At 41.2% G+C, this 20,483-nt stretch overlaps 1 protein-coding gene across 1 annotated transcript in view; it reads left to right on the top strand.

The window, feature by feature from the left end:
• ush2a (Usher syndrome 2A (autosomal recessive, mild)) overlaps window positions 1-20,483 on the top strand; it is a 158,288-nt gene that overhangs the window by 110,295 nt on the left and 27,510 nt on the right. The window contains exons 63-70 of the mRNA XM_078085091.1: window positions 3,045-3,268; window positions 4,200-4,518; window positions 6,624-6,821; window positions 7,005-7,159; window positions 9,756-9,954; window positions 16,029-16,136; window positions 17,461-17,644; window positions 20,047-20,204. Coding sequence (XP_077941217.1) covers window positions 3,045-3,268; window positions 4,200-4,518; window positions 6,624-6,821; window positions 7,005-7,159; window positions 9,756-9,954; window positions 16,029-16,136; window positions 17,461-17,644; window positions 20,047-20,204 — 1,545 coding nt within the window. The remainder of the gene's footprint in view (window positions 1-3,044; window positions 3,269-4,199; window positions 4,519-6,623; window positions 6,822-7,004; window positions 7,160-9,755; window positions 9,955-16,028; window positions 16,137-17,460; window positions 17,645-20,046; window positions 20,205-20,483) is intronic.

Here is a 20,483-nt window from a genome sequence, read left to right as displayed (position 1 = left end):
TGTATGTGTGCAATTGCTTTGCACTTTGTGCCAAACCCCTTGTAATATATTCAGGTATTTAAAAGTGTTTGGTTTGTTTAAAGTTGTGGAGGGGTTTTGGTCTCCGAGAGAGCTCGGATAACCCTAATCCACAACACACATTTTTATCAGTAGTTCATTGGCAGGGCTAAATATTGACTTATCATTAAGTGGAATGAGTGAAACCCTAATAATAATTCACGTTGTCTAAGCACCTTGTGTTGACGCGGTGCTCCCGATGCTATTAACCAATGTATGCAAATCCAACTTAAATCTGAAGATTAGGGCTGAAGCATTCTGCAATGCGAGAGAGAAAACAAGAGGTGTGTGTGATGTCCACACATACACTCACATGCATACACATGCACAAACGCACACAGCTTACAGAGAGCAAGAGCAAATTGTAGGTGTGTCTTTCAAAACGGTAACACAAATGTACAAGCATGTCACACAAACCCAAACACAGATAACGCTTACAAAGACTGGGATTAGATTTCTGCTAAATGTGTGATGATTCAGTACTGAAGTTTAGCTGCTGAGGAATAAACAAATATAGACGTATGAACTGAATGGAGGCTGATAGCGAGAGCAATAGCAGTGTACAGAGGAAGAGGAGGCCGAAATAAAGATACAAAGATGAGATGGGGAAATGTTGGAATAGAAAGAAAGGGGGACAACTGGTATAATAGGGTGATGGGAAAAGTAGTTCAGTAGAAGGACATCATAGGGCAGACAAATGCAGTTGTGGAAATTCATAGGTATTGATGGAAGTAAAGGATCCAGCAAAAAAAAGAATGATCAGAGAAAGAACTGATTGACGGTGGAGAAGCGGCAGGAGTGAACTGCTGAACTTCAGGTCACAGGGGATGAAGTTTGTAAAACAGAGTGGGAGAATCAAGAATGCTGAATGCTGATAGTCACGTTGAACGATACCCGGAAAGATAGTGTGACTGCTTGGTAGTGGATGGATCTGAGACAAATTAGTAAAGATTGTGAGTGGCAGAGGGCTCGGCGTCCTGATGCGACGGAGTAGAGGTGAAGACGGCAAGAGGACGAGGGATGAGTGGAAGGAAGCTATTTTGGAAAAGTGTTGAGCTGTTTATTTGCACGTCATTGAAGCTGAAGTAAGGCGCTGGGGGAATTGGCCACCAAGCCCCCACTCTGCAACAGCTGCCGCTGCTAAGTGAGTTACTTACCGTCAGACTGCCTTTATGTCACACAATCACACACACATACACATGCATTTCCTTGTCACATGGTTCCTGTGATGGATGCGGTGAGGATATAACGGCACAGGAAAAAATATGTGCCATCCTCCACTTCTGGCCTTTTAGTGAAATGATTGCCTAAATGAGCAGCTATTCATGTGCTCAAAGAGTGAGGGTGATTGGGTTGTTAAACAATAAGTTATTTATCACTCCACAACTAGCTGCAGCCCCATTAAAGGGCAAGGCCATGGTACAATGCAATGACTTAGTGTTTAATGTCTGCTGTCAAATAAAATGGGCAACACAGCTGGGGGCAGATAGCGCCACAGATCATGTCATCGGTTGTTAGGGTGAATTTGCTAAATACCACATGAAATTTAGATTATTTAGAAAAAACACAAACTAAAGAGCTCTTATTATACAATTTGTCCTTTTTCCATCAGCCCAGTTCTGTTTTCGTTGAGCTGTGTGGTGCCATGCTCATTTGTATTTTCAACGTATTCACACAGTGGGGGGGTTCAGTATTATACCAGGACAGTATTATAGTCCTAATCCATTGCAGGGACAATCCTCCCCCTCAACTAAGCTAATACGCCAAAGTAACCAGATTAGAAGAGCCACCAGAGAGCACAAAAAAAACATCCCGTATTTTAAAAAGTGAGACCCAAAATGTGTTGGGTCCTGTCCTGTGTTCCGCTGGTTGGGTGCAGCTTAACACGGTTAAGCAGAACGCGGGGTGTAATATCCCCAGATTCCAGCCGTGTTACCTTAGCTTCCGCTTTTAACAGTGCAAGCGGTCTCAAGGTGCACCCACAAATGGATCTATTCTTTGAGCTCAATGAGTGTATTCTGTCAAATGTGTGCTAAATTCAAGGGAGTTCATGGGGATTCAATAAAAGTGACATTGTGTGCCAAAGACTTGATTAGCAGCTTTTATAACCCGAATAAAGTAGAACATTAGATTTATTCTTGCGTAGACAAAAATGCTATTTGCTCCACCAAGAGCAAGTCTCTTTTTTTTGGCCTATTTTGTCATTCAAAGTGACTGAAGTTATTTGAAATATGAAGCGCTGGAGAATGTGGAGGAACATGGCTTGAAATTTGATATTCAGCTGCAAAACATTTACAGGGGAATGGAGTGATAGCATATATTTTAAATGTCACCTTGCTGCTGAAGGTGAAGTGGTAGCAGACATCACCTATCACTGTCAGAGATGGCAGCTCTCAGAAAACCACACTTCCTCTCCCCCTGCACACTTCTGACAGCGTAGCCTGAATATTACAGCTGTACAAAGAGATGAATACAGAAGAGGAAAGAGAAAAGGAGGCTACAGGGAAGGAGAAGAGGAAAGGAGAATACGGAGAGTTGATAAGAGAAGATGCACTCTAATATTCCGAGAAGCGTAAATACTTTTTCTTTGCAGATGGGAAAATAGAGGTTGAGGAGAAAAGGAAACAAGAGTTTGGGAAGTGGATTGAGGAAGGAGGAGAGGTTGTGGAGGGAGGAGATAATTATGGGTTGAGTAGTATCTAAGGATTCCCTGCTTGAATATGTAGAAGCAGAGGAGGACAACAAGAGGTGATGACTAAAGTGAGACCCGATACGGGTGAATGTAGATTCAACCACATATTAGGTAGACGTGTGGTCTACGGTAGGTCTTCAAAGTGATTCATCAGATAATTAATACTCATTCTTGTCTTTTGTAGGCTGTAAATGAGCAGTGGAAGGTGTTTTATTAAATCTCATTTCCTTCTGCGGTACGATCCCAACTTTACGCTCTCCTATCCAATAATGCGATGGATGTTTTCTATCTTTAGGTTTTGCCTGCTGTGGTACGGAGTACATAAACTCTTCGACCTCTCTGTGCTGTGTGGGTAATGACGGATATCCCACATTGCACGCTGCTGGCAATGCCACTGTGACACTGCAGTGCTGTGGGTCAAAGGTCATACATCAGGAAGAGGAATGCTGCAATGGCATTGGCTATGACCCTCAACGACATGTGTGTGCAGATGAACCCACACCCGGCCTGTTGATACAGGTATGTGAGAGGATGTGTGTGGTTTGTCTCTGTGTTTGTGTCTATCCACTAGTAAATTAATATCTAATCAAAGATGGTGAAATCCTCAGTTTTTGTACTACGTTGTTTTTTCCCTGAACATGATAGATGAGGCTGATCTGATGCACACTTTCAATAACTTTTTTCGACAAACGAGTATCCGTTTGTCATTGTCTTTGTTATTTTTCACGTGTACAGTGGTGCCACATGTCCTCCCCCTCCACCAGTTTTTGTTTTTGTTGTTTTATAGAGCAGCTGATCTTGTAGCAGTCTGTTCGTTTGCATCGGCATTTCAAAATAACCAAGCATTGTTTTGCCATCATTTTTTTGTTTCAGGTGACATAAATTTACAAAAGAAAATCATTACAATTGAACATAAAACATGTAAATGACCTTATGGATCTGACGTGTAAATCACGTGACTTTCAAGCTTCCCAAATGCCAGCAGCTTTGTCAAAAAAAACAGAACGGCCTTTACACGTCCACTGGGTGTTGGTGGTATCTCTCTCCACCTCAGAAACGCGTTGTCACATCAGGAGTTGGCGATTGGGCCATCTTCCATTTATCAACTGGGTTCATGGGGTGTTTGTGTGTTCCTAAGTCAGCATGAAACAGGCATACACACATACACAAACAGGGGCACGCGCACACACACAGGGACAAAGGGTAGGAACTCTCATTAGCTCTAATGATGTCATTAAGGGCCACGCTTACGACACACAAACTCAAACAAAGCAACATTCTGCATGTAGGACGTGTTAGAGACGCTATTTGTAAATATAACGCTAAACTTTGAGATCATGTCTGCTGGTTGTAATGATGGAGACTAATCAATTAAAGAAAACATATATTTTGAACCTCATAGTTGAATTTTCCCCATCTTTCACTGTCTCTCCCTTTCTTCTGTGTGCAGCACCAGTGTTTGCAGGGGGCCGTGTGTCCTGTGGCTGCAGCTTCTACAGCTTACTGTGGCTTGTGTGACCTCGATCCATCTACGAGCTCCTGCACATGGGTCCTGTCTGCGCACCGTGATAAACCCTCCACGACATACTCACCTTTCCGTAACACCACTCATGAAACTCTCAGAAGGGACCCGTCTGCAAATACAAGCGGAAGTGATAACACATACAAAATGGCAGACACATACAGTCACACACACACTGAGGGAAGCCTGTGCCCGTCACATGAGGACGTAGTGTACAGCGGAGATGCCAACAGATACACCTTTACAGGTAATTTATATGTAAAAATAGAGCACGCTTTAACTGACCAAACTTCTTTGTTTTGCTTGAACTTTTTCTAAAAATGTTCCTGTTTCATTATCTCTCTTTAAAACCAAATGTTTTGTACCACTCAATGCTTCCTGTACCTTTTCAAGTCCAACCAACGGCTTATTGGATCAACCGTGATTTTTAGCCTACATGTCCAGTCGCTGCTCTTCGATGCATTGTGTTTTAGTTGGTTATGTGCAGTGTGTGATCTGAGCATCTACACAAACGTCTCTCCTGGGTACCAGGATTCTGGTTTATTCAAACTACAATCCTGGTTACCTGAGTGACGTTCCATATGTAGTATTCTCAGACTGCTCCATAACAACACCAGCTGTTGTTCAAATATTTAAGTCAGCAGCGGTACCATTACAGAAATGGTTTTTAATCACATATTTTTTTCTTTTTTCAACATGCCTCTGGTTGCCTGATGTAATACGGTTTAAAACCATTTGACCATTTATTGTACATTTGCCTCCCTGCTTCTGACCACAAGCCACTTTGAAGAACAAATAGAACAGAATACTGCCATCTGTGTAACGCAGCACTCATAGAAATTTTGAGCCTGGAGAAACCAATTCAGCGTTTAAATGTGTCAGCCGCTGCAATCAATGGGCTTTAGAGACAGATGCCCTTCCACACGCTCACACCCACATGCACACACACCAGGACAGCTGTTGGAGTGTACGTTGATAGCTGTTAACGTGGTAACTCTGTCTGAGCTGTACACTTGTGACTCATTAAAACTTAAAGATGGGCGTTTAAATGGCATTTCAATATCCTCCACTATTTATCAGCCTAAAGGGAGTTTGTGATGTGGCAGGAGTGTATTTGTGTGTGTGTTTGTGGGCCTGTGCGTCAGGATTTTCAGTCTGTCCACACATTATATATCTGGGTAGATATGGTTGTGGATGTCATATATGTGCATGGGTGGTTGTACAATAATTCCATGTTTTTTCTTTGGGCGTTAGTGTCCAGTTAGTTACCATTGAAGTGTTCTTCTGCAGTGTTTGTGGTTTTGTGTATGTGTTTTTTGTTCTGTGCGTGTGTGTGCTGCGGGAGCAAAGGGGGGGCACGTGGGGTGGTTAGGATAAGAGTTTCTAGGCAATGCTGTGACACCATCTGGGCAGAGGCACATAAAGCTGTCGCCACCCACCATACACCAGATGTTTCTCATGCACAGATGCACACACACACACACACACACACACACACACACACACACACACACACAAGCAGGGTACCATGCTATGGTTCTCTGGGAAAAAATTCTAAGGTGGGTCCCATATAAATAACTACATGTGTGAAAATGCAATTTGTATTTCATATTTTGGGGAATTAGTTTTTAATCAAAAAGATAAATTAATTTTTTAGACTTGTAGCTATAAAAACACCTCTTGTGTTTTGTTTAAATGTGTGTGCCGCTGTGTGTGTTTTGCTGCTTCGGTTATCACAGTAGTAAAGACAAGAGTCCCAGAATGGCGGTAAAAAACATGGTCTCATTTACAGCTTAAGTCCCTTAACACTCCTGAAAATAATGCATATGTGCATGTGAGCGTGTAGAAGGGCATCGGTATTTATATATGCTTCTGTATGTTCACCTCACCATAAGGGTTGTCACAACCTGTCTCCCAGAATGCTTCAGTAATGGCCTGACGTTTACAACCACTCACCAGCGATTGTGCATATATTTGGTATTTGTCCATATAAAGTGTGTTTACATTGGCAGTACAACTCTAATGTTGTACAAACGGGAAACAACTGCACCCTTTAGATTAGTACAACTAACCAATAAAAGGTCCAAATCCATCAGAAATATTTTGCTACTCACGTCTTAATATTTATCACTGTTCCTCGTCATAAGCATTAACGGATGCATTAACGGTCGTTTTTACTGTTTACACAGTATTCATAACTTGTACTTGTTACAGTGTTGGTAATGGATTTCTCAAATCAATTGACAATCTTACAGACTGATTGATTATTCTCTTGCAACCGGCCTAATGTTATTGTTTTATCTTCCTTTCTCCAATTCTTCTGTCATCCTTACCTTACTTGCTGTCTAATAGACTCTGACCTGGAGCCCTTCACCACCTATGAGTACAGGGTGAGGGGCTGGAACAGCTTTGGTCGAGGCTCCAGTGATGTCACAACAGTGACCACCAGTGAAGACAAGCCGTGGGGAGTGGCACCGCCTCGCTGGAGTCGCGTAGGTGAACGAGATGACATCATCCAGTTGCTGTGGCACGCTCCAGCCAGGCGTAATGGTGTGTGTGTATGCGTGCATGAATGTATCAATAAAAATCCCCCTTTTCGTACATGTGGTTCTGTTAAATTGGCTAAATTGTAGAGGAGTGTTCATGATTATCTACAACGCAGGACCTCTCACATCTTTGGAATATTGTGAAACTTCTGACATTGATTTTAAAGTTACTTTTCCATTTTACAAGGTGACATCACCCACTACATTATACTGCGGAATGGACAAGAACGTTACCGTGGGGAGGAAAACAGTTTCACTGATGTAGGCGGGATCAGGCCTTTCAGGGAATACAATTACCAGCTGAGGGTCTGTAACCGGGCTGGTTGTACCGACAGCTCACAGGTAAGACTACATATGTCTTTTTGTCATTGCTACTCCAGTAATTATGTTGCTAACCTCATGCTTACCCGTCTCACAAATATAATGCACAGCATGCAACAGCATGCAACTTTCTTAGGACTTTAAAGTTCACGGGCTGCTGGGAGGCTGTTGGGAGCATTCAAATCAAAACGACAGAACTGTTCTGTTTCTAGTAGCCCTCCATGTACATCATTCCCCTATATGATGGTTTAATGGCTGCTTTAAAGATAGACTGAGCTTGTTTAAGTTATATTTTACGAATTGTAAACTGTCTGACCTTTATTGTTGAATAAGTACAGTGTGGGATGTTGTTCCATGTCGGAACAAGTTTTCATTTAGCCTTCTTTCGGCTCTCTCCCTGCATGTGAGGCTCTGGATTTGCTGAGCCTCCCTGATGTTTGTGATAACTCCCCCCTACTATCTCTGTGGCTGTAGCAGAGCTGATATCACCACAACAATTAATTTCTCCGGCTTAGGGATGATGAAAGCTTATGTTGAAAACTGTCTTTCTGGCTTTTTTAAATTTTTTTTTAGTTAATTTGACATGCCATCATTTTTAGTCAATTCTTACTTAAATACAAAACCTGTGGATGTATTATTGGAGGGTGGATAGACAAGAGAGAATGTGATGGAGATAGTTGGTTGAAACTAGACTTTTGATGTATAAATGTATCCAGTAAATGATTGATTGAGAGAATAATGACACGGATAAAGTAGTAATGCAGTAGCTCCTGGAAACCGACCTCCAGCAGCTCAAATTTAGCCGGTGCAAACTCTGCAACAGTGGTGTGATAATGTTGGATCCCCCGACTCCCCGTCAACCCGAACCCTGTGGTCACTTAGCCGAAAGCTGAGCAGAAGAACATGCACAAACCCAAAGGCCATACGTGGATCGACCCAAAGCTCAATCGTCTTCCTCCCTTTCTCTGTCTCTCTGCTACCTCGCTCACACTCAGACTTACACACATTCACACAAAGAAGCACACACACTCCCAGCAGAGGGTGGAAATGGAAGTGAGTTGGATTAGTTTGTACACCAGTGAAAATTGGCCAAACAGTCCCAATTATGGGATAACTTGGGCTAACCTAATACACCACTGCAATTACCTGGCATCAGCCCCCGCACATATACACACAGGCACGGACAAACAAACACGGGCACACACAAATGCACACCTGCTGTGACAACAGAAGGTGCTGATCTAATACGGTTGGTCACTTAGAGAGAGAGGAAGAGCGATTGGTCCTCCTGTGTCTTCGAATCCTTCTGTCCTGTTCACTGTGCGATTTGTCTTCTGTCATCTTCTTGATCCAAACGCAGCACTCTTTGGTTTCTCTTTGTCATTTGTCTCTTTTTAAGTTTCTCTTTTACAACAACTGTCATCTGGTGTCCAACCACCCCCCTTCTCTTTTTCCCTAATGTCTATCATAATGCCATGTTTCCTTGACCATCCAAGTTTCCATGTATGCAATATTTTATTGCACGTGAGTAAAATGTATTTATCTGAGCTATTAATGATTCTTTTCCATGTTTACATATCTACCCTATTAATAAACTATAACATGCCCAGATCAAAAATCTTTACCTAGGACCAGGTATTATAACTGTGAGATGCATGTAGTGAGTTAGATTCACCTCAAAAGAAACCAGGATTACCAAATGTATTTCATTTATCTGTATCAATGTGCTGCTCAACTTATTTCAACTAAAGTCAGGGTAAAGGTCTCCATCCAAGTCATATCAACTGTATGTTCATGACATTTAGGGTACGCTTGCATACAATACGTGGTTTTATTTTCTTTAGACTTGAGTGAAATCTGAGTTTAACAGCAGAGTGAAGCATTTTCTCTGCATCTTCCTTATCTTCTCCTCCTCCTCGTTTTCTGTTTCCTCTCTACCCCCCCCCCCCCCTTTGTATTTGCGTGTGTGTGTGTGTGTGTGTGTGTGTGTGTGTGTGTGTGTGTGTGCGTGTTTATATATGTGCCCATGGTTGTGTGTCTCCTTAGTTGTAGTAGCAGTCTTCTAATTGCACAGCACTGTGTTGGACAGGTGGGGGAAATGCTAGTGACAGTCTATTAAGGCAGGATATCCCTGTTGCCATTAGCAGCAGATTGCCCTGTGATTCTGTGGTCTCCACATTCACCCAGCATTCACAGGGGTCCACCGATGATCCACAAAGAATTTAAAATAAGATGGTGATTCAGCAATTTAATAAAAAGCTGTGTTTGTTGGGGGGGGGGAGGTGTTGTTCCCTGCTTTGGGTGCATTTGGCAGCAGGTTATAACAAACAATAAAAAAAGTCTTCTTATCCAGATTTTTCCTTTTTTTATTTTTTGGGAAATACATTTAATTACCAGCAAATGTCTTTCTATGTCATAAACAAGGTTTTTACTACATTAGAAAGAGAATTCCTGAATTTGGAAGTTTTTTACTGCCTTGTGATTGTGTTAATTACGCTCATAAATGGTCAAAGCAGGAATCCATCTGTTATCCCCACCTTTTACATTGTGTAAAATATCAGAAATGTGTCATATGTTATAGTTAAACTCTTGTATGACTGTCCTTGTGTGTGTTCAGGTGGTGGCAGTGACAGCCCAAGGAGTCCCAGAGGACGTGCAGCCTCCAGAGGTAACAGCTTTAAGTCCTTTCTCCCTCCATGTGAGCTGGTCTGAACCTACTCGTCCCAACGGAAACATACAACAGTACCGCCTGAACCAGACCGGTGTAGGAACCATATGTACGCACATCGATGGGCCCAGAAATTACACTGCGACTGGTAAGATTCTCGCACATAATCAAATGCCTCACTTTTTCGCCACTTTTTCTCTGCTCTTCAACATTCTCTCATGTTAGTTCCTTACCTTCTCCCCTGTTTTCTCACATTCCAAATTGTTCTCTGTGCTCCTTACCCTTTTTCATCTCGCGCTCTCTCCATTTCTTCTTTTCTCCTCCCCCTCTCCTTTTGATTTTTGTCATGCCGCTTTCTGAAAGCCATCAAACAATTGAAGTTTGTTACACCTGATTCCCACCAGCCTCTATCGTGCCCTTTCCCTCACACAACAAGTGCATAAGCAAACTCAGATAAAGGAGCCAGACAAGCCAACTCAGGCTCTCATGAAACACACATAACAAGAACTTAACTTATAGAGACACAGTACTCTAACAAAGCACTCAAAATAGAGTGTGTAAGTGGTTTAATATTGTAGACATGCACACAAACATGGTGGTGTCATGAACATCTGATTTGTGAGAGACAAAAAGGAAATGCCAGTATAGGTTGGAATCATAAGACATACCGATCCATCTCTGAAATAGAAATAATGAAACCGTCAGAGGCGTATCTGATTTTTATATATTAAACGCTCTCGCGTAGGAGTCGAGTGACTGATTTTCAGTGGCATTGCCCCTTCGCAGCTCCGTCTTGGACTCGGACCAGGCATCAGCTTTGCCAGTAGCCAATAGACTATTCCCATGGTGCCTGTGGTTCAGGAATTGTGTGCGTACAAGCATGTGTGTTTGTATGTGTAGGCATGAGCCACAGCAAACAATGCCAAATAGAGATGGTAATGTGCTGTAATACTGTACCAGCCCCCTGTGCCAGTGTAAGCAACCAGCACGCGTGTGTGAAATTGCCTCGTCCCCCCAGTGAGACACTGGGAAACCCTGTGTATTTCGCCAAAACCACTACTGGGGGAGTTTCCCTCTTTATCTTTCTTTCTCTCTCTCTCTCTCTCTCTCACTCTCTCGTGTTCTCTTTCCCCCGCTCACTTTGTAACCGTCATTCTAGCAACACATGTACTCAAAAGTAATAGTACATTAAGGCTTAATGTATTGCAAGGCTGTGTTTTAAAATAACAGAAATGGATCAGCATCCTTTTGCCAATACAGATCGATTAGAAAAAAAAGTCTTGAGTGGTGCCAAACTTGTTATGCATGTCGGCCCTACTATGTATTTTATCAATGTTATCACCTTCTTTTTCCTAATTCAGTTTGATTCTACACAACAAGTATACATGAATAATATGAGTTACATTCCTTATAAACACATTTGTGTGTCCACACTCATTTCCATGCTGAGGTGCACATGCAGTGAAAAGTGTGACAAACTAACTTTAAATCAGAGCTCGGGGGCTGTTTCATGCGAACATGTGTGTTTAAAAAGGGAAAAAAACCCACAACACATTACAAAGAGTCTAAGAGAGAAAGCGTTTGACGAAGAAGGGAAAGGGCCACGGAATTACACTTTTTCAAATGGGGTGAAGGAGAATAGGGAGAAGGAGTGGGATAAATGAAAAGATGGATTGATGAATCCAAGTGTTTTCAGTGAAATATGAACAGAAATAATTGCTGTGCTACTTCTTCATCCTTAATGTTTAATACGCCATCATTCATCCTCTGCATCGCTCTCCCTGTGAGACAGGCGCTCTGAGAGCTTACTCCCTCACTCAAACCACAGAAACTGGAGAACACACAGAAAGTGTGCTTTTTTGTCAATTTAAAATTAAATAGTTCTGAAGTGTTGTAACTTATATGATCTATCAAAATCTCTTTGGGCACTGAGGCATTTGTTTATTTAGAAGGCTCATATAGATTCACTTTCGTAATAAAATGGTGGTGCTTTATAATGAAGATATAAAAAACACAGTGCCATTTACAAAAAATGCAAATGTTGTTCAAATGTAGTCCAAAAAAAACTGTTTTGCATCACGTAAGCGATGCCACAAAAATCTAGTTTCTAAGAGGAGCTTCTTTTATTTTTTTTTCATTTTCAACACAGCGCTTACAAGCGCCATGTGTTTCATAACTTATTGCTTATAACTGCTTCGCATGGTTATCATTGAAAGTAAATAGCTGCCTCTGAGATGCCATAACCTAAAATTATAAAAACAAATGTGTGGCTTCTACAGATTCCTGTTCCTCAATGTTTTGCCTGAGGAAAATAAATAAATGGACTCTTATTAATAGCATTTTTAGCTGTTCTAAAAAGGGGCACTTCATAGAAAGAATTAAGCACAACTGTACAAAGACACCCCATGTGAATCGATATTAAGTATTGCTATCATTAGCTCACAATGACTTATTGCCTGCAATTATATAGATTATGGCATTCATCATGTGTTTAATTGGTCGTTTGTAGGCTCATTATTAATTCAGAACAGCAGGGAATAAAGTATGTTCTTTTATTTATTAATGTGTTTCCCTCATGCTCTGATTGGTCTGTGCTTTAGGTACAGGGATGCAGGAATGGAGAAGGTTGACAGAAGAGAACTTTTCTTTCCATGGATCAATCCCCAATCCGTCTTTTATGAGAACTGTCAACGTGACAATATGCACGATGAGTCTTTCATAACTAGTTAACACACACAACTTTGTACTTCATTACTCGTTCTAACTTAGTGGAACTCATTGTGAAAGTAGGCAGTGAAGAAGGATATTCTCTGAGATGGAGGTTAGTCTGATTGAGTGTTAAGTTAATATATAAGAAGGCCAAAATACATCCATGAATTACTGATTCTCTTGTCATTCAAAAGATTTAGCTTTTAACCGTAAGCGAGTACATCAAAAGCAATCATTCTCAAATGTGCATAAAGCTATCGCCTCACAAATAAAATAAATACGTTTAAAAAATGTAGTCTTCCCATGACGTTTCGGCCTTGTGTTCCACACTGAGATAGTGGAATGTGTGTGTGTAAATTAAGCCTGTGTGTGTGTGTGTGTGTGTGTGTGTGTGTGTGTGTGTGTGTGTGTGTGTGTGTGTGTGTGTGTGTGTGTGTTTGCGCGCCTGTGTATGTGAACCTGATCTTATTGTTCCATCCCAGACGATCGCTGCATTAGGGAGCCACAGACAGGAAGTCAAAGTCTTAATTATTTAGGAGAGGTGTTATCGAAGCTCTACTCTCCCCACCCTCCCCCTCCCTCCCTCTCTCTTTCTGTTATTTTTGGTATTGAGTTTTTTTTGTTGGTCTTGATAGTCAGTTTGTTGTGTTTGTCATGCAAAAAAAGCATATTTAGTTTATCACGCTAATTGTTTAATTCTTTCTCCAATGTATTTTCTCTATTTATTTCCCTAACTTTTTTTCATCCCCCTCTCTCTCTCTCTCTCTCTCTCTCTCTCTCTCTCTCTCCGTCAATGTGGTGTATCAGGTTCACAGCGCGGTATTGGGGCCGTTGCCATTCATCCTATCATATTCTCTGATGCAAACGGGGAACAGCAACTTTTACTGCAGCACATGCACACGCATGGGTACATCCACAAAAACAGTTTACAGTCCTTCCTGTTCTTTGAAGCACAGTCGCTCAGTTACTTTTTAAATGAATGTAAGCTTCAACTCTTTACTCTGAATTACACAAACACACACATCTCCACTGTGACCAGCTCTCACGTGGACGGGGGGATCGAAGATCCTGACAACAGTTCCCACCCTGTCTCGCTCTTAGTTAGTAAACCACTGGCTGCTCACATCAAAACGCCCTCCATCCATTTTTCACTTCCCAGTGATTACTGTAAAAATGATTGAAGCTTCCTCTGTCTATTCCATAATCAGGCACATAAGCATATGTGTGTATGCACTGGCAGTGCAGGTAAACACACACACACACACACTCTTCACTGTAGAAATGGTGTAATCTTTTCAGCAGACCAACACTGCCCTCTACAGGCTGACTGTCAAAGGTCATTTGTAACACACATAGAAACATCAGAGGTGTTTTTGCGTGTTTGTGTCCATCTGCACACGCCCGTTGAAGGAGTAGTATTAAGGTTTGTTTTGGTTTTATATTTGAAATATCATGCGACAAAGCAGTTGGAGAACGAGAGATCTTAGTGTTTTGGCCTTGTAGTTTTAAGTTTACGACTGTGCTTCTTTCATAGAGGGCTGAACGGATAAACGTGTTCTTTGCTTCCTGAACTGAATTCAGTCATTAATAAGCATGGGAATGGCTTTAAAGTATTTTCTATATTATGTTGGTCCACATAGACACTCTCTGAAGCCATTGCCACATGTCCTCCTTGCCCTATAAAGCTGTCCACCCGGGTTCTGTGTCAAATATTACAAATGTCCGTCCAATTCCCCGTAGGGTCACTCTGTCTGTCTTAATGTTGGAGAACGCAGTGCAGAGCTACTGCTTTATTCAGTGTTGCAACAAATGACATCACCGGCAGATTTCGTCTACTATACTGGAGTGAACACACGCATATAAACACGCTTAGTTGCACATTTAAATAGTGTAACAGAGCCTTACGCTTCAATCCTAGTACCTTACTATGGCTGGCAGATTTCCTGTATTTAACTCAAACACAGAGCAACAATGTGTGAACATTTGCACAAACACACACACACACACACACGTTGATCAGAGGTTGTGTTAAGCGTGGCAGGCTTCGAGGTATGTTAAGCAGGCTAAGAAGTAGAAAGAGACGTGAGGAAATCACGGTGAAGGTCTCCGCGCTCTGTGTGTGTGTGTGCGTGTGCGTGCGTGTTGATGCACGCGTTCTCTGCCGTACGTAGACAACATAGGATGGATCCCGGTATGCTCATAGCAGCAAGTGTCCCTCTGGCTGTCAGTGACCAAATACATCCTGCTGGACGCGTCAATAGACCATTTTGATTATTAAGACTTAAAATATGTTCTAGAAAAAGTGAATTTGGTGATTTATTTTTGTGTGTGATATCTTGCTTATAGTGGTTAAGAGTGAGGAACTATTTATTTTTCCTTCTTAGAGGGAGAGTCATTAAATAGAACAAATCAAATTTAAACAACAAACTCTCTCAGTATTATTTGTTCTTCGGGAGTATGCTATTAAAAAAAGTATGCATTACTTTTTTCCTATATTAAAATGTAATGTATGTAAGCTTTCAATCATTATTGTTGTCTAATATGTTTTACCGCACCTAAAAAAAAAGAGCAATTTTAGATTAAGAATTCCACACACTGTATCATGCAGCGCCGATCTGCATTCATCCTTTTGAAATAGCGTCGTTTTGGTTCTTTCATTTTCCCTTCAATTTGATTTGTAAGCTGTTGTACGCTGTCAGCTAAGTGAATGACCGTAAAACACCCAGTCAACCTCCATGACAACATTAAGGATTTGCATCCATCCATTAATCCCCATCCATCCACCGTATATCAAGAACCGGGCAGAAAATATATCCCAAGGAGACAAACGTTTTCAATCACCAGAAAGTGCTTTAAACTCAAGGATAACTTTGTTTAGCTTCATGTAGAATTTTCCTCAACTTCCAGTATTTAAATCATCCAATAAAAGGGTTCAATATAGCACCAAAAAAACAGATTTTCAGTGGTTGCAGTTAAAGAGCCGCAGTGTGATTTCTTTTAAGCTGCATAGTGGGTGCCTATAAATAAATCATGTCTGGACGCTGTAGCCTAAACGCATACCCAGGTATCATAATTATCATAGATCAAAAGCTGATGACATTACAGCGTTGGACCGGTCCTATCCCATGTCAGTTCTGCGGCTGCCCATCTTTACGTTGTTTCATTATTGAGTTATGGCATGCATAATTTAACACCGACAGATATGGATCCATCCGTTGAGAGAGTGTGGAAAGAACAGAGGGAGGGAGAGTGAAATGGAGAGAGAGTGATAGAGGAAGCTTGTGATACGGGCTCGGCCAGCTTTGCTCGCTCTCTTACTTTTTTGCCCAGTTTTCATTTTGTTGTTAGTCTTTCCTCTTTCTGGCCTTTACACCATTCACCACTCATGTGCATCTAATTGTAAAAAAAAAAAAGCATGAGTATGATTTTCTATCCTTTGTGTACTTATAAGTCTGAGATACTTCCTTCTTTAAGCTTTTCTATATCAAATGTATACCTGTCTGTGTGCTACAGGTTTGCAGCCGTACACAGACTACAGTTTTGTGCTGGTGGCCTGCACAGCTGTTGGATGTGGAGCAAGCTTACCTTCCACAGGACGCACAATGCAAGCCTCCCCTGCTGGTACACACACACACACACATACACACATGTACCATTGAAGTACTGTACAAATGATTTGTGTTTGTATTTTTGCCTGTTGACAAAAACAATTATATGGGATTATTTTTAAGGCTTGTTTAAATTTAACCAAATGATTAAATTGATTTTCATTTCGATAAATACTTTAACCAACCAACCAACCAAATCTGTTGAATTTTCTGGATACTTTCTTCATGTGCCTTTGTCTAAATCGTCCTTACTTAATCTTTTACATTTCTCCTCCTACTGCTCTCCTCTCTCTCCCCTCTCTCTCTCTCTCTCTCCTCACTGTTTACTACAGTGGAGCTTCCTTTTGTTGACTTGCCTAAATGTTGTTGTGCATCTTTATTTATTAAACTTCAATCAGAAGGATTTCATCCTTTCTTCCTTCACTTCCCTTTCTTGTTCGCTTTTGTCTCTTTTGCTCCAGCGCCTCTCATTCTTCTCTGGTCTCCCTTGATTTTTTCTTTCCACATCTTTTTTTAATGTTTGTCTGTCTGTTTATTTAGTCATCTCCTTTTTGTATTTTCTTACGTACCCATTGAAACATATTGACTATTCTCTCCTCCAAGGTTTCAATATTTTTGCTATTGTTTTTCAACTGAATATCATTTATTTCCTCTTGGGCGGCTTTTCAACACTTTGTTATTCAAATATTGTCTTACTTATGACACCTCTTTTATTATTTTTTATAATTTATCTGTATATCTTTTGTCCCCTCTTTGCCCCCTAGCCCCAACCCTTTTGCTTTGTCTTAATGGTTACAATATTATTTAATATCATCTAAAATGCATTCATCTGTGTGATTAGAATCAACATACCTGATAGATATTTACGTTTATATATTAATTAACCAATTTGATTTATGTTAAATATTAATGAAACTCTCCTCCATAGACAGTTTTAGACTATGTTTGTCCATTTGATTTAAAATAATTTAATTACATATTAATTGCTTTCTGCCTGATTAATGTAATTTTCTTCTTGTTTCATAACATGACCGAACGTACGCCATTGTAATATTTTAGCCATACTTCAATTAATCTATTATCTGCATTCACATTCAAATAATTAGTCTCAGTTTACAGTAAACTAAATATTCATTCAACCTGACCACAGTTAAATCTCAAACAAGCTTTCAGATTTGCTGTTGCTAATTTGATAACAGAAGAAGCTCCCGGTTGAGTCCACGTTCAGTTTGTCTGGAATGAAGAAAAGGGCCGACCGGTATATATCAATGATAGGTGCTAGTTAATGTTGGTAAATACTCACTTCCATGTCTTCTCTCCCCCTCTGTGCTTCTCAGGAGTATGGTCAAGCCCCAGACATGTGGTAATAAACACATCTGCGGTTGAGCTGTACTGGGATCAGCCGCTCCAGCCTAATGGACACATCTCCCAGTACAGACTGAACAGAGACGGCGACACTATTTTTACGGGAGACCACCGTGAGCAGAATTATACTGACACTGGACTCCTGCCAAACCGCAGGTGGAGAGCGATCACTCGCACACTTCCCACACGAATGAATGTTAACGTGTTTGAGATTAAATGAGTGCATGTATGCAGAAGTCCCACATGCTTAAACAGGCTTCACCTGTAGCTTCAGAATTAATCATTAATTCCAATGTTTTCCCATTTGAGTGTGTGGGTGTTTATATTGGGGTCAACCTATTGTCCCATCCATGTCTCTCTCTCTCTCTTAGGACTGCGCTCTGTATATGTCTGTTTGTGTCATTTAATAAGCAAATATTTGACATGCCCATGACAGATGCAAACTCAGGCACACACGTTAAAACACAAATCAGATTGGGCTTTTGCTTACAGACCGCATTGAGGCGGAGGTTTTATTTATCTGTTTATTTTAATTTAACCTTTATTAATCCATGTCTGTTTAATTATGAGAGTGTAAAATTATTCCCCCCTTTCCGTCTCTCCTGTTTCGGCCTTTCTCTCCTTGGCCTACTCTCTCCAGAGGGTCTTTCTCCTTCCTCCAAATAGAATTCTTAGGATAACACCCTGCACTACTTCAATGGAAGAAGATAGGACTGTATGTGTGTGTGTGTGACGTTTCATTTTCCTTAATTCCAGATAGTCTGCCAGAAGGCATTCCCTTCACATCTCATGGCTTGTCTCACCTCCTGTTCACTTTTCCAGCCTCTCACCCTCCCGTCCTTTCCCTCTTACCTCCTTCCCTTCCTCCTTCCCTTCTTTTCCCAATTTAGCACTGCACCAAGAATTACACAGGGAGCACCGGCCCCATTATCCGGGCAGTCTTTTGCGTTTTCGCCGGGCACGCGAGTTTGTGTACCCACGCATGGCTGTCTGTGTGCGCAAGTGTCTGTGCGTGAGACCGCTCAAAGTGGCCATTGATTATTTATGACAATGTTGATTAGCTGTCACTTTGCTTCGGTAGCCCAGGAAGTGTCTAAGATGACGAGAGAATTAACCTATTCCCTCTGGCTGGCCCCGCAGGACACACACACACACACAACCACATCCAAACAGATGCAAATGCCCCTCTCACCCATTTCCTACCACACACACCATTTCATTTTTGATATCCCAAGGCGGTGTTTACATTTAAGTAAATATCTTCCAGTGATGAAGTGTTTAAATTCATTCTCCCCCAGAAACCTTCTGCCATGATAAAAGGTCTCCCTCTTCTTCTCAAGGTGTCTCGTTCTCTCTCCTCTCCACAGCAAGTGTTTCTCAGTGAGGTGCATTTATTTAGGGTGTTTTGTGTGTCTACGTATGAAAGAAATATACGGGTAGTTTCAATACCTTTTCCTGAATGCGTTTCAACTCACAACAATGGTGCTAATGGCCTGCTGTTTAAAACGCTCTGCACATGAACAATAACCCAACACTGCCGCCTATCAATGCATGTGTGCTGGACTTTATAGCAAATTAAAGGCTTTTAATGTTAAATGGTGGCCCACTTACAGAGCTAATGTAGGCTTTAGCTCCAGCCAGCCACCCGCTCTTAAAAGGGAAATCTATCTTATGATGTCAAGGGCGAGAGAGGTAGCGAGACAGATGCAAAAGAGAGAGATGTATGACGGAGAAAGATAAAAAAATGCACCTTGCAAGTGCCGTGACCATATGCGTTTACACACATGGACTAGAAGGAAAAACATTTCTGGTAATCTATGTCTCAGACTGATCTAAATAGTTTTCCCTCTGTTTTTCAGGTAAAAAAATCAACCAAGTTGTTCTTAATGCATTTTGTGTCGTTTCTGCAATGCAAAAAAATGTACGCAAATCAGTAAAAAATAATAACCAATATATAACATCGCAGCTTCATAAATACATTTATCAGATACAATTTTTCTGTTTCTGCTGTTCAGAATCTTTCAAGTACCTAAAAACGGCAGAAACTAACTTGTTTTGCTGAGTTAGTTAGGGCTTTTTTTTCTCCTTCACAAGATGCACAGCATTGCTGAGTGTACGCATTCTCTAACCATATAAGACCACTGTCACATGCAGCTGTTAGGCTTGATCAGATTTGGTTCTCATGAGGAGCATTTGCTGCCATAATTAACTCTTCACAGTGTGACAATCTACCCTCAAAACAACATAAACATTGGTCTGCGATTCTTCTAGTTTGAGAGCCCATCAACATCCAGACCTGCGGCTTTCCTGCTTGATGTAGCTGGCTGGAATAGTATATCAAAATAATAATGTTGGATTTTAAAAAGCCAATTTGAAATCAGTAATATTATTGATATTTTTGCATTTATTCCGAATGTATTGATAACATTGTGTTTCTTTTGTGTGAAAATGTCCCGTTGCCGTTCTGCAGATTCTTTCCATCTCCCTTGATCCCTCCCTGATTTCGCCGTGACCCTTGCATTTGCTATCTGCTAAGTCTTTCCCTGCCATCTCTTCAGGTACGTGTACGAGCTGCAGGCCAGCACAGGCGGTGGGACCGGTGTGAGTGACAAATATGTAATACAAACGCCAGTCTCGTGCCCCACTGGGATCCAACCTCCTCATAACGTGACCGTGTTGGCCCCGAACTCCATCTTTCTTGCCTGGACCACTCCTGGTGAGTCTAAATAGATAATAGAAATTATTTTTTATTTGAGTATTTAGTTTGAATCACAATTATGGATTAGACACTGTGTTCTTCTTCTGAAATGAGGAGATAGAGAGTTGGGGTCAGACTGAAATGAAATCCCAGAGCATTTTTCCATTCACCTTCTGGCCTCTCAAGACCTGGACACACACATACCGAGGTTTACACGGACACACACACGCCTGAGTTTCATGCTTATGGGGCAGTGATTGTCTGCCCTAACCCATCTATCATTGACTATTACTCTCT

Source organism: Gasterosteus aculeatus, chromosome 12 (genome assembly GCF_964276395.1).
Source record: "Gasterosteus aculeatus chromosome 12, fGasAcu3.hap1.1, whole genome shotgun sequence".
Classification (NCBI taxonomy): Eukaryota; Metazoa; Chordata; class Actinopteri; order Perciformes; family Gasterosteidae; genus Gasterosteus; species Gasterosteus aculeatus.
This window is presented reverse-complemented; position numbering and strand designations above follow the sequence as displayed.